This window comes from Trematomus bernacchii, unplaced genomic scaffold (genome assembly GCF_902827165.1).
Source record: "Trematomus bernacchii unplaced genomic scaffold, fTreBer1.1, whole genome shotgun sequence".
Lineage (NCBI taxonomy): Eukaryota > Metazoa > Chordata > Actinopteri > Perciformes > Nototheniidae > Trematomus > Trematomus bernacchii.
Genome location: NW_022987821.1, coordinates 7,084,484 through 7,098,071, shown reverse-complemented (window position 1 = coordinate 7,098,071; position 13,588 = coordinate 7,084,484). Strand labels below are relative to the sequence as shown.

General features: G+C 44.7%; 1 protein-coding gene across 1 annotated transcript; it reads right to left on the bottom strand.

Moving 5' to 3' along the window:
- Positions 1-358: 358 nt before the first annotated feature.
- On the bottom strand, positions 359-11,571 carry LOC117499238 (XK-related protein 6). Its single transcript, XM_034151615.1, is given in 5 exon segments — positions 359-1,837; positions 2,699-3,116; positions 5,865-6,061; positions 10,854-11,377; positions 11,380-11,571. Coding segments are annotated over 5 exon segments (1,836 nt in total). The 3' UTR covers positions 359-1,332.
- Positions 11,572-13,588: the final 2,017 nt, after the last annotated feature.

Below are 13,588 nucleotides of genomic sequence, written 5' to 3'. Positions count from 1 at the left end.
GAAAACTCAATAATGAGCCATGCATCACAGCTCAGCCGTGGGTGGCTTTGGAGGAGTAGATTTTTGGACTTGTTACAGAGGCAAGTCATGGAGAGGGCTGTGACTATTAAAGCCCAAAAACTGTTTTATATCAGCTTCAGTGGCGGCACCCTGTTAGCGTGGGACCAGCATGATAGAGACATCACGGAGAAATGTAGATCACAAAGAATTAGTCTTGCATTTGTACATTTCCACTTTTTTTTCTAACCTCCAAGCACAACAGGAAGATGGAGATAAGTTCCCTCCTGTATTCGGTGATGTTTATGATACAACCACACGATAGTAAGACTGAAAACACCAGCAGGCAGTAACACTTATTCCACGAACACGGGATGACGATGCCGCTGTGTTGTGATTGGAAAGAGATTGGCACATTGACTAGTGTACATGTTTAGCAATAAGACCCGTAGCATCATCTGTTCTCAGTAGATCTCTAGCTCCGTGCTAACCCTTTAGCACAGGGTGTTGAGAGAGTCCAATATCTCATCTATCTAACCATGTAGCCAATGTAATGTACTTTATATTTCAGGCAGGAAACCACTTCTTTATCGATACTGTCATTTGTTTGAGTTGCGTGTAATTGAGCTAGGATTATACTTTTTCTTTTAGAGCTATTTAGTCAAATTTTGAGCTGCTTCAACTTCTCATATTCTCATTTTTAGTGTCGCTTAAGTGTTAGCATCATTTTAGGATAGGAATTAGTAGGTTTTTCCCAAAATGTGTCACTATTCTCTGAGCCCAGCTTTAGTTTAAATGCCAATTCCCGCTCTTTCTCCATCTTTCCCATCATGCTCTGCTCCACCCCAATGCGTCCCACGGTACATAAAAAACATCCCGATCTTCACATAGAAAATATATACACTACCTTTTGACTAGACTAAGAACATGTTCACAGACGCTTTTTATTCAAAGTGACGTTTGTTCTTTCATTACGTCTTTGTATTCTCCTGAAACCCGAGAAAGTGTGAGCGACGCAACGTAAACGGCATGCGGTGGTCAAAGGGTGGAACTGCGCTCATATTTTAAAACTTCTTGTCGTTTTTTGATCACAGCGGAGAGAGCGAACGCGTGACACCAAACCAACGAGATGGAGAGTGATTAGAGGGGAATAGAGACGGGAAGAGATGGACTCGCGCTGAAGCAGATCGCTGAGTCATGGCCGTGGGGGAATGTGTTCGTGTGTGTGCATAAAAGTGTGATTGCTTTTGTGTTTGTGTGCTTACATCAAGTGTGACGTTGTGCGTGCCTCTAAGTCTCAACATCCACGTGTCTTTTTATGGTGCTTCTGATGTGTTAGAAGGAGGACTCGTACTGCAACAGTTCGTACATTAAGGGTCCGTCTCGGTATCGGATGCCCACTGCGGCCGGCGTGATGTACTGCAGGATGTTTATAGTCCTCCTCAGGCGCCTGTCTACGTAGTGAGCGTCCCACGCTGGGTAACGCTTCCTTGGCATGTCGATCTTTATCAGCGGGCCCTCTGGTTTGGAGGTGATGGGCGCCGACCTCACCTGGAAGACGGGAAGACACGACTCGGCCACTTCCTCTTCCGTCTCGGACTTGGTCATGTGAGCTGGGGTGGGCGGGGCGGTGGGAGGAGCTGATGGAGGCAAAGGGAGACCCCAGAGAAGCTGAGCGCAGCAGGAAGAGGCGGGACTCGGGTGGTGATGAGCGGTGGCCGGGTGCAGGAAGCCGTAGTAAAGCAGCATGACCAGGACACCACCAGCGAAGGTCAGGTAGACGCCGCACAACGCTGGGACCGCGTAGGAGTCGGTCAGCGCCGGGTCTCTGTAGGCGTACCTGAAGGATCAGAGCGACAACAGGGTGAGTGTGTCTGCAGAGTGAATTTAAAGGGCACCTATTATGCAAAGTCCACTTCTTCATGTCTCTTCTACATCAACATGTGTCCCCTCTTCTTCATGTCTCTTCTACATCAACATGTGTCCCCTCTTCTTCATGTCTCTTCTACATCAACATGTGTCCCCTCTTCTTCATGTCTCTTCTACATCAACATGTGTCCCCTCTTCTTCATGTCTCTTCTACATCAACATGTGTCCCCTCTTCTTCATGTCTCTTCTACATCAACATGTGTCCCCTCTTCTTCATGTCTCTTCTACATCAACATGTGTCCCCTCTTCTTCATGTCTCTTCTACATCAACATGTGTCCCCTCTGTGGAAAGAGACTCTGAAAGTTTCAGGAACAAAGATTCTCTCTCTTTTTGTCCTGATCCATTTCTATAAAAACCTGTCTGAAAATGAGCTGATCAGATTTTGGCCACTTTATGATGTCATAACGATGTTTTGGCTTGGTAACTATTAGCCAATCAGCAACCAAGGTCACCCCCCCCCCCCCCTTATCACCTGAATCTCCTCCTAGAGCACCATTGAGTTCTTTTTAACCAAATGTCTCTCAGAGGGGCGTGGGGAGGGGCTCCTTATTTTCATCTGAAGTAACAGACAGAGAATCAGCACTTTTGAAACAGGGCTGAAACAGAGGGGATTATGGGATGCTGCAATGATCTGTTTGGTGTTTCAGCCAATCAGAGACATGTTCTGTATATATCTGAGACCTATGATATATTGATGAAGAACAGTATAACAGGGGACCTTTAATGCTAAAAAGTACATGATGGATAAACATAGGAAAGGCTCTGACTCACCACAGCCCTGTGAGGATGGTGTTTTCTAAAAGCACCACGATGTAGTACGTCACCATCCTGTGCCGAGTGCGTCCCTCCTTCACGTTGAACCAGCAGAAGATGTACACGATGCCCACCACCATGTTGAACAGCACCTCCTCCCACTTGGACATGCAGAAGTCGGTGCCTCCGTGCACCACCCAGAAGGCCATGGCGCACCAGTGCACCACCACGAAGATGCCGAAGTAGATGTGGAAGAGGGAGGCGAAGAGGGCGAGCGAGAGGACGCGAGACGAGATGGTGAAGAGGCGCCAGAAGAGGTGCAGGAGGGCGCCGCGATAACTCATGGAGCGCTGATCATCCCGAGAGTCTCTCAGCAGCTTGTGGTAGGAGGCGAGGACCCAGGCCAGAGAGAGGAGGGAGCCCAGGGAGGAGATGCCTGCACGGGGGAGAGGAGGTTTGACTCAATCAGAACCAAAGACAACCAAGGTACGTACAACAAAAAGCACAAAATCATTATCAGTCAAAACATTTAAAGAAATAGTGGAAAATATCCGTCACAATATGCGAGTGTAAGTTGATGTATTGTTTTGTCTAAACCCCCAGAATATTCTCTTTTATATGATATAAACACAGAAAGGTTTCCTCATGTTGAACAGTGCCCTGAAAATGGGTGCGTTTGGTATGTCTGCTGGATAAGAACAGCTATTTGAATAAGTTATCTCTAACATTTTAGTAGCCATTTTCACTTTTTTCCACAGACTAATCAATGATGGGCTTTTCAGTAGTTCTAGCTCTAATGCACAGTGTGGGGGAAACTTATGTCGCCATGGAGAGTCAGGACTCAGAGAGGCACGAGGAGAGCTGGAGCTTTGATGGCAAACACTGACGGTTTATTTGGAGCTTCGGCCGGAGAATTGACGAGACAGGTGGTGTGTCACGAGTTGACACAGCGGTTGCCAAACCAATTCTGAAGAACTCTTCTGCAGCTCGAGGTTTTAACTAGTTCGGAGTGTAATAATCAACATTCTTCATCAGCGAGACTAAACAAATATGGATCCTGAATCTAACTAGAGCTCTCGTCCATAGGAAAGAATGTGCGCCAGGGAACCTACGTCCCTGATCAGTAAACTACCTCATGGCAGCTTGTGCTCTGTCATAGACTGGCAACAATGATGCGCCCAAGCTCCTCCCCCTTAAGAGAGATAGCAGCAGAACCCAAGCTCCTCCCCCTTAAGAGAGATAGCAGCAGAACCCAAGCTCCTCCCCCTTAAGAGAGATAGCAGCAGAACCCAAGCTCCTCCCCCTTAAGAGAGATAGCAGCAGAACCCAAGCTCCTCCCCCTTAAGAGAGATAGCAGCAGAACCCAAGCTCCTCCCCCTTAAGAGAGATAGCAGCAGAACCCAAGCTCCTCCCCCTTAAGAGAGATAGCAGCAGAACCCAAGCTCCTCCCCCTTAAGAGAGATAGCAGCAGAACCCAAGCTCCTCCCCCTTAAGAGAGATAGCAGCAGAACCCAAGGCCTTAGACTTATGCCGTGAGAAAGGAGACAGTGAGAAGAGGAAACAATGAACTGTGTCGAAGGTTGAATACCTCAGCAAATTATTCCCCAACACACAGGAACATAATTATGATGTTAGAGCTACTGTGTCCAATTTTGAGGTGCTTCAACTTCTCATATTGCTTTTTAGAGTATGCTCACTCTGCCCTCACATAGTAAATGGAAAATAAATGTATTGGCTATTTGGCTGAGAGATAAATGAGAGGATTAACACTCCTTTTGTTTCCCCTCAGCTTTCAGTTGTTATGCAAAGCAAAACTAATCAACTCCATATTTATTGATGTTGAATAGTCATCTTAATTAGTATAGCACTTTTTGAAACACAGCATGCTTTACAGAACTGGATGCAACAGTATTCAGTCAGAAAGAAACCTAAAATTAGCAAAAAACTAAAAAAACGATTTACTGAAAAAAAGGCTTTTCTGTAAATACATATTTTAGGGAGTGATATAAAAAGAAGCGGCTGTGTTTTGCCTTGACTTTAGATGCCAAAACCCTCTCTGTCTCCACATTTCCCATCATGCTGACGTGTTGTGTGTAATCATGTGGGCGCATCTTGAAATAAATAGTGTGTGACAAGACATGTGGTAATGAAGCCTTACAATATGACATAGAAAGGTTATTTCTGTCGCACGCATCCACCCCCTGTACTTGCTACATATTTGCATGAAGCTGTCCCTCAAGTCCAGATCGATGAATATGATTAACACCATGGATGACTCATCTCCTGGAGGATGAATAAGGAGGAGGCTGGCACTTCCCTCGGACACCTATGATTGTGCTTTTCTTTCTAGAACCAAAAAACACTGTGACAAATCCAAGCGCAGCCCCATGTGCAGCCACACGTTACCGAGCATGACTTGTGCAAATGGATAATTACTGTTTGTGCAGCTGTTGATGTGGATGTGCTTTGTGTGCTGCACAAGAACCTGGTGTTTATTCAATCAATTTCATTTAATACACAATGAATGTATATATAATATCCTGCTTATATTTTCTTACTGTAACTTGAGATTCCAAATACTCTCTCTCGCTAATCATCCAAATTGTGATTACAACTCTCAAAAAGGCACTAAAACATACTTGTTTTTACATTTTAAGAAACAAGGACTGTAATCATGCTTATAATGAAAATAAAACAATTTATCCCAAATCATAGGGTCGCAACATTTTGTGAATATCTTGTATCCTGTTTCCTTTAAATAAGGCTCTATTTTTCCCTTCTCTACCAAGATAGACACTTGGAATATTCAGCTTATCCTGCTTATATTTTGTTACTGGAAACGTATATTTTCCACTTTTTTAATGCTATTTTATTTCAATTTGAGACGTTTACATATTGGATTGTTTATTCCTAGCCTTTTAATTCCTCCGATGTACAATGCCTTGTCTCTTTATGCTGCTGCAACGCAAACATTGGCGGCCCAGATCTAATAGTAATTAGAAATGATATTATTGCCATTGAATGTTATCTCGTTGCACTGTCATCGCTCCTACCTCTGCTTTTACCACTCTTATTTCTTTATTTGTGTCTATTTTTTACTGCAGTGAGAGTTGCCTAAGAAAGTTTGTTGTACTTTGTATGATGACATTAAGGATATATTGTATGTAACGCGTGCTCCACCCACACTGCAGCGTCTCGGCCCGGTTCTCCTGGATCATGATGCAGAGCTGCAGAACCAGCTGAGGCGCTGACTCCAGGAAGGTCTCCAGCAGCCGCAGCATGTTGACGTCTGCGTACTCGAACATCATCGCCCAGTACCAGCGCCGCTGATGCTCCTTCTGCCGCCGCGACATGATGCCCAGGTACAGCGTCCGGATGTACCTGCACAGGTGAGAGCACACATTCAAGTTACATTTCGTCTCACCTTTCACACACTTTTTAACAAACAATTATTTTCATTTTATTCATTTGCTAGGTTTCTTTTCGAGATTTTCAAGCTTTTGCTCAAAAGAATGTAAGAAAATAGTGGAAAATATCCGTCACAATATGTGAGTGTAAGTTGATGACTTTAAATGTATTGTTTTGTCTAAACCCAAAGATATTCCATTTGATATGATATAAAACACAGAAAAGCAGTAAATCTCCACATTTCATTTTCAACGATTTCTAGATAGTCAAAATTGTCCGCAATTAATTTTTCTATTGTTGCATCTCTTACTAATGTTCTCATTAATCCTTTACAAAGGACTTGATAAACTTCATCTGATACCAAATTAGATTCAAAACAATTCATCCATTAGACGATCAATTGAAACGTGTGTCTGCTACTTCTTTGATAATCTATTGTTTCGAGTCATTTTCTCATACAAAAATACAAATATCACGTTTAACATTGACCTGTAAATTGGTGCGTTTGGTATGTCTGCTGGATAAGAAAAGCTATTTGAATATGTTATTATATAAATAGAACAGAATGTCCTTATGTTGACCAAACCTCTTCATGGACAAACAGACGTAACACGATATAATACATACGTACTGAGTGTGCTTCTAGATGTGAGGGATAACAGTACATGTGGGTGGCATGTAGGCAGGGGTTTCAATACATGCCTGAGGGCACTTACAGAGTGTGTGTCACTGTGTGTGTGTCACTGTGTGTGTGTGTGTGTGGATGCATGTGTGTGTATGTAATAGAAAGCACTCCTGCTGCCTCCCTGTGAGTGCATTACTACAGTGCTACGTGCAAGGTGTCATCGCGTGTGTGCATGTGCTCCTGCATTATGCACGACTCTGCATGTACGTGAAACACACAAGCTTAATTCACAAAACATAAATAATGCACCGTCCATAGGAAATGCAGACATTTGCACACCACTCCCATGTTGGACAGGCTCACATCAGTGTTAATGTGATGCAGCGAGGGGAGAGAGGAGAGCTCTGATAGACACGGGGGCGATGGGAAAGTGTCACCATAACACGAGCCTAAATAAATGAGATTACAAATCATTCAAGGGAATTTCATTAGGACCACGGTAGATGCTTTATCTTGTTCTGTATTCATTTTAATATTGTTGGTGTTTTTTCTGTAAAGCATTTTCAAGTTTATCATTATTATATATTATTATGTATTAAATACTATCTCGCTGATCATGAAAATATGATTAAAACTCTCAAAAAGGCACTAAAATAGACTTATTTTGTACATTTTAAGAAACAAATATGTTATTGAATCACTTAGTAATCATCCTTATAGTGAAAATACATGTTTTTAAAGAAGGTCATCCCAAATCGTAGGGTTGCGCTGCATAAATAGAAAATAGCAACATTCTTGAACATCTTATATCCTGTTTCCTTTAAATAAGGCTCTATTTTTCACTTCTCTACCACGATAGACACCATTATCCCTATAATACAAATTCTCCAGCATCATCTTATCATGGTATGCTAAAAGATACTTCTCCTATCCCTACTTGTAACTACCTGAAGTGTTATCAAACACCTGGGTAAAGCTCTTGAACTCACCACAGAAAACCCCTCCCTTGCTATTACATTGCCTATCTGCACACAGAGGACACTCATAGCAACATTCACCTTGCTTTCCTTATCACAAGGTCAAGTGTAGGACTAGCATTGCTCAAATCCAGGAGCTAAGTGGCTCTGAGACCTGCAGATATGTCGACTCAGAGGAAAGACCCTGAGACCCCGGGAAAGACTTGAACTGACCCAGCAGATGTGGAGCAACAGTCCACCCTTCAGACTGTCTTTCTGCTTTTCTCTGGAGCACATTTGCAACTCGAGTGTGTGGGCGGATTAATGCGGAGGCCGGAGAAGTGCAGGCACGTAGGCTACCAATCACAAGAGGCTTATTAACGATCGAGTGGCTCAGTGAAGAAAGTTTCTGCTGTCTAAAAACTCTTCATCCTTCACATACCTACTTTAAACTGCCACATAGACGTTTCAATCGCATTCCTCGTGTTGCTTTGCTTGCATTTCCACAGGGACATCAATCAAACATCTACCAAGCATCTTATCTCATCCCATCTTGTCTCATCATATCCATATCTTATCTTGTGTGGTCTGATGACACAGTCAGTACGTTTTAACATGTAGAAAACTGTTTACTGGTTATCGTCATGTTGACCATTGTTAGCTTTCACTATTCCTACGATTTCTTTTCACTTTTTTTAAACGCTGTTTAGAAAATAAACAGCACATTTCTTGTAAACACAATATTTTTAAATGGTTCGTTTTGTGCATGACTTCGTCGTTGAAATCAACTAACGAAGAAATCAACAAAAACATTCTTGGGTTGATGTAGCCCTAGTTTCCTAACTGGATGTTTCCAGATGTTCCGACATGTTGTTGAATGACCACTTGAGAGTGAAACTGATCCGCCCTTGACTCCTTTGCTTTGACTACCAGGGGTTATTATTATCTATTCTTCATATGTGTATGCCTCTAACCATTTCAAGCCAAATGAATGGATTAAGTCGCTTGGAAATAATGACGGATAAATAACCAGGATAAACAAATCAGCTCTTTAAAAGAAATCTGTAAACAAGAAGTCCTTGTTTTAAAATTCAGATGAAGTGTGGCGACCCTGACAGACACGTAATGTCTTTACATGGAGGGATGTGTTTTCAAACCATATGTAACGAATACAGTAGATCTCCCACTCTCACGGCTCTCTTTTCTCCTCCCCTCCCCCATTGTGAATGTGCACCCTCCCTCTCCATCCCCTCCTCCTCTCCACAGCCTCGCCATCTCTCAGCGATCTGTCTCAATCAGGCCGTACCATTTCCTCAGCTGCAAACATCCCCACTCCCTCCCCTTCTTCCCTTTCTCCTCCTCCTTCTTCTTCTTCATCCTCCTTCTCCTCTTCCTCCAGGCGGGAGAGTCCATTTTTCAGCACGAGGGGGCAATAACTGGGTGGGGTGCATGGAGTTAGAGGAGGGGATTGTTTTGGTTTTAACCCTACAACCACAGAGCGGTCGAAGCAAGAAGAGTAGCAGGGCAGGATGTAAACACACACACACACACACACACACACACACACACACACACACACACACACACACACACACACACACACACACACACACACACACACACACACACACACACACACACACACACACACACACACACACACACACACACACACACACTTTACTCTCCCTACTGCCCGCCCAGAGGCAAGTGGACACCATTAAGGAGTCTTCTTGGAGAAAGAGGGACGATGTGGAGAGAGAGTGAACACTGGAGCGATAAAGCTGCAACTAATGATCATTTTGTATTGCCGGTTGTTTCTCTATTATTTGTTGTGTCTATACCGTTTAGAAAATAGTGTAAACATCTGGATCAGGGTTACAAAAAACCCCAAGATGACGTCTTTAAATGAAAGCAATAAGAGCATGTAACCTATAGTAGGGATAGAAATATGTGTGTATACGAGCAACATAGTCCATGTGTGTTTCTGTGTTCCCCCGCCAGAGCTTTTAGCAAAACAATTAGCACCTACCCTGGTCCAAGTGTGTGCTTGTGTGTGTGTATATGTGTGTGTGTTGTTCTTTGTGTGTGTGTGTGTGATTGTGTGTGTATGCGTGAGAGAGATATAGATGAGTTGCAAAAAGGGCAGATGCTTTCCCTCTTCATACTCCCCATGCATGCTGACACTCATGGGATGGGCTGTTACACCGTTTTCCCACTTGACTCACACACACACACACACACACACACACACACACACACACACACACACACACACACACACGGCCCTGATTTCCCTGCTCTTTATCCAAAGCGTATAGCAGACAGTGGAGGTGCTGTCCATGGTGCTGGAAAGGCCTTCAGCACCACATCCGGCCCCTACATCTCACTGTTGATTGGACATATATGAACTGTAGTTGCATATGTAAAGGCTTACTGTAGTCACGTTTTACAGGAGACAGTGGCAGTGACTTTTCATAAGGTGACCCAAAAAAGAACTCGCTTCCTTCCTGACTGTCTCTCCTAATTTCTGTCTGTCATGCCCAGATAATAGCTGAAGTACCGAGGAGGTCACATGGTTTCTCCTCCTCTCCTGCCTGTCAGACTGAAGCACGCCTCACTTTCTCATAGCTACATCGAGAAGACAAACCACTCGAACCAGAGAGAAGTACTCGTATCGTAAAAGTAGAAGTACCAGAGTGTAGGAATACTCTGTAGTAAAAGTCCTGCATTCAAAATATAGTGAAAGTAGCGACAGTAAAAGTAGTCATTGTGCAGATTGGTCCATTTCAGAATAATATATATGATATGTTTTATAATGATTGATCATGAAAGTGTTCTCAAAGCTGGTAAAGGTGCAGCTAGTTTGAATGACTTTGTATACTGCAGGGTGGCTTGTGAATTTACTCCAGGTGGAACTAAAGTCTGATTTAACACTTGATTATATTTCACATCATTCATCCAAGTTTAATTAGAGTAGAAGTAGCAACACATTGAAATGTTCAAGGAAAGTATAAGTACGTCACATTTTACTTAAGTACAGTACTTGAGTAGATCTACTTAGTTACTTTAGACCACTGACTCTAACCATGATCATCATCAAGTGTGTGAGGGGAACACGAGTGTGTGTGAGAAAGGGATAGGGAGGGGGGGGTTACAGGTTAGGAGCAGGTGTGTGTTTTACCTCCACACTTGTCCCAGCTGGAGGATGTGTATGGTGGCCTGCCACAGCCAAATGGTGGCCAGCTGCAGGCGGTCCTTCCCGGGATAAAGGCACCCCAAAGCCACCGCGCCCCTCTTGGTCAGCCCCTCCACCTCCCCGAGCCCCCCTCCCGTGTAGTCCTGCACGAACCATCTGAAACTCAGAATCTGGACCAGCACGGAGGGCACCAGCACGAAGAAGAGCGTGAGGCCGAACCAGAGGTAGTCCTGCCTCTGGTAGTACTCCATGGCGAGGCACAGGTCCGTGCCCACGTCCCAGAAGAAGACCAGGAGGGCCAGGATGATCCAGAGGCAGTCCACCCACAGCTGCTCCCTGGGGGGACAGTGGGTCTCGCGGATCCCGACCCCCCCTGGAGCCTGGCCGACGAGGGTCCCGAGGCACGCGGATCGGCAGCCCCAGTAGCACGCGGAGGAGCGGCAGCACATGCAGATGTGAATGGCTGCGGAGTCCAGGTTGTCTTCCGCGTCCATGTCGTACAGCTCGCGCGGAAGCCGCCGCTCCCGCCGCATGCGGCTCCGGCTTTTCCGCCGGTCCGACTCCGCGGCCCATGTCCCTCTTTCCCGGCCCTCCTGCAAATGCACGACAACCGCCCGTGGTGAGCAGCGAAGGAACACGTTGCGGTCCAGCAGCAGCAGTCATCATCCTGCTGCATCATCTCCCGTCCTTGCGCGCGGGTCATCTTATGGCGACGGTGGTGGGCTATGAGGAGGTCGGATGGGCAGTCATCACGGCTGTGTGTTGTTTTGCAGGTGGTGTGTGTTTGCGTTGGCCTCCAAAACTCCAAACTACGTCAAATATAAAGGGCTTTCCCTCGTTATATCATCTCAGGCTGGCAGGTCCCGGGTTTCCTCTTCCTCTCCTTTCCGCAGCTCCGCTCCTCTGCAGCTCCCCCTCTCTCTCTCACTCCGCCCCTCTACCGGATAACAAGCTCAACCCCGAAATCACATCTGCACGCGGGCATGCGCACGTGCACACGCATGGGAAAATTAAGGGGGTCTTGCAATTCTCTGTATAGAAATAGCAGGGTTCAATTAGATGTGAAGTAACTCAGATTTACTCAAGTGCTGTACTTATTTGAGGTACTTTTAAGAGGTAATTTTATGCTACTTTTATACTTCTACTCCACTTAAAAGGGAATAATGTCATTTTACTCCACTACATTTATTTAACAGCTGTAGCTACTTTTACCCTAATGCATTTCTAAAAATGTAACTAGTGGACTAACTCTTCAAGCCATACAAAGCCAATCTGAACTGTGTTGGTCTACCATTTTTCTGCATAATTACTACTTTACTCATTAAGTACCATTTGCTGATAATACTTATATAAGTACGATTTTGAATGCAGGACTTTTACTTTTGACAGTTTTAAAGTATTTTGACAATAATTGAGTGGCACTTTTACTCAAGTAAAGCATCTGAATACTTCTTTCAACACAAGTACTAATTACCTGTAACCTAATCCAATAATCGTTTTTCCCTAACTGTGAGGGTATACAGTTACCTTTTTTAAATCAATAATCCCATTACATGTAATCCGTTACTCCCCAAGCCTGAGAAACAGGATGATTGTTTTCTGAATGAAATCAGCTGTTCCCACTATAAGAGAAGGAGGACAAATTAGATTTCCACTGTGTGACATTCGTCTCTCCATCAATCATCATCACGTCCTCCATCCCAAAACTGACGTGCTCTCTAGCTCGATTCTCTCTCTCTATGCTCTTCTCTCTCTCTCTCTCTCTCTCTCTCTCTCTCTCTCTCTCTCTCTCTCTCTCTCTGCACTTCCCAAACTCTCCCTTTCTTCCCCACAATGTCCATCATTCCCTCCAGTGGGCCGACTGCCATGTGGCTCTGCCAGCTTAATCAGCCGGAACATATGTGTGTGTGTGTGATCCCTGCTAGGCGAGCAGGGAGATGTGTGTGTGTGTGGTGTGTGTGTGTGTGTGTGTGTGTGTGTGTGTGTGTGTGTGTGTGTGTGTGGTGGTGTGTGTGTGTGTGTGTGTGTGTGTGTGTGTGTGTGTGTGTGTGTGGTGTGTGTGTGTGTGTGTGTGTGTGTGTGTGTGTGTGTGTGTGTGTGTGTGTGTGTGTGTGTGTGTGTGTGAGAGAGAGACAGAGGAAGCTGGAAAGCTGAGAGGCCGTAGATAGTGAAGAGGGATGGATTTAGGAATTAGAGAAGGGATGAAAGGGGTGTATGCGAGCGTCAGAGGAAAGATGATTCACCGCTCCCAGGGGTGAGCAGACTGACAGGCAGAATGAAACACAGAGGATGACTGGGAGATTTAGGGAAGAAAAGGGCGTGACGGGAATAAAAGAGGGCAAAAAGGCACATATTTGAGGGATGGAGCTCCAGAGATGACAAGAGATGAGTTACTGTAGGAGTCAGGGAAGGAGTGTCATGAAGGGGAAGCATGCAGTCCACGGGGGAAACAGAAGAGGAATGGGTACATTTAGTCTTAAGGAGAAGGAAGTCCTTATAGCTGACCAAATAAGGATTTCTTCTTAGATGATGAAGCTCAGGAAGGGGATTTAGAACTTGGAGGAAGCATGTAAGGATTCGTACACTTCTTCAGGAAAGATTCCTTATAGAAATGCAATCACCAATCTCATTGAATTGAAGAGGAGATGCAGAGGATCATTCACTAACACCCTTTTCCCAAGCATGCTCACACACACACACCTATCTTCACACTTGCTCCC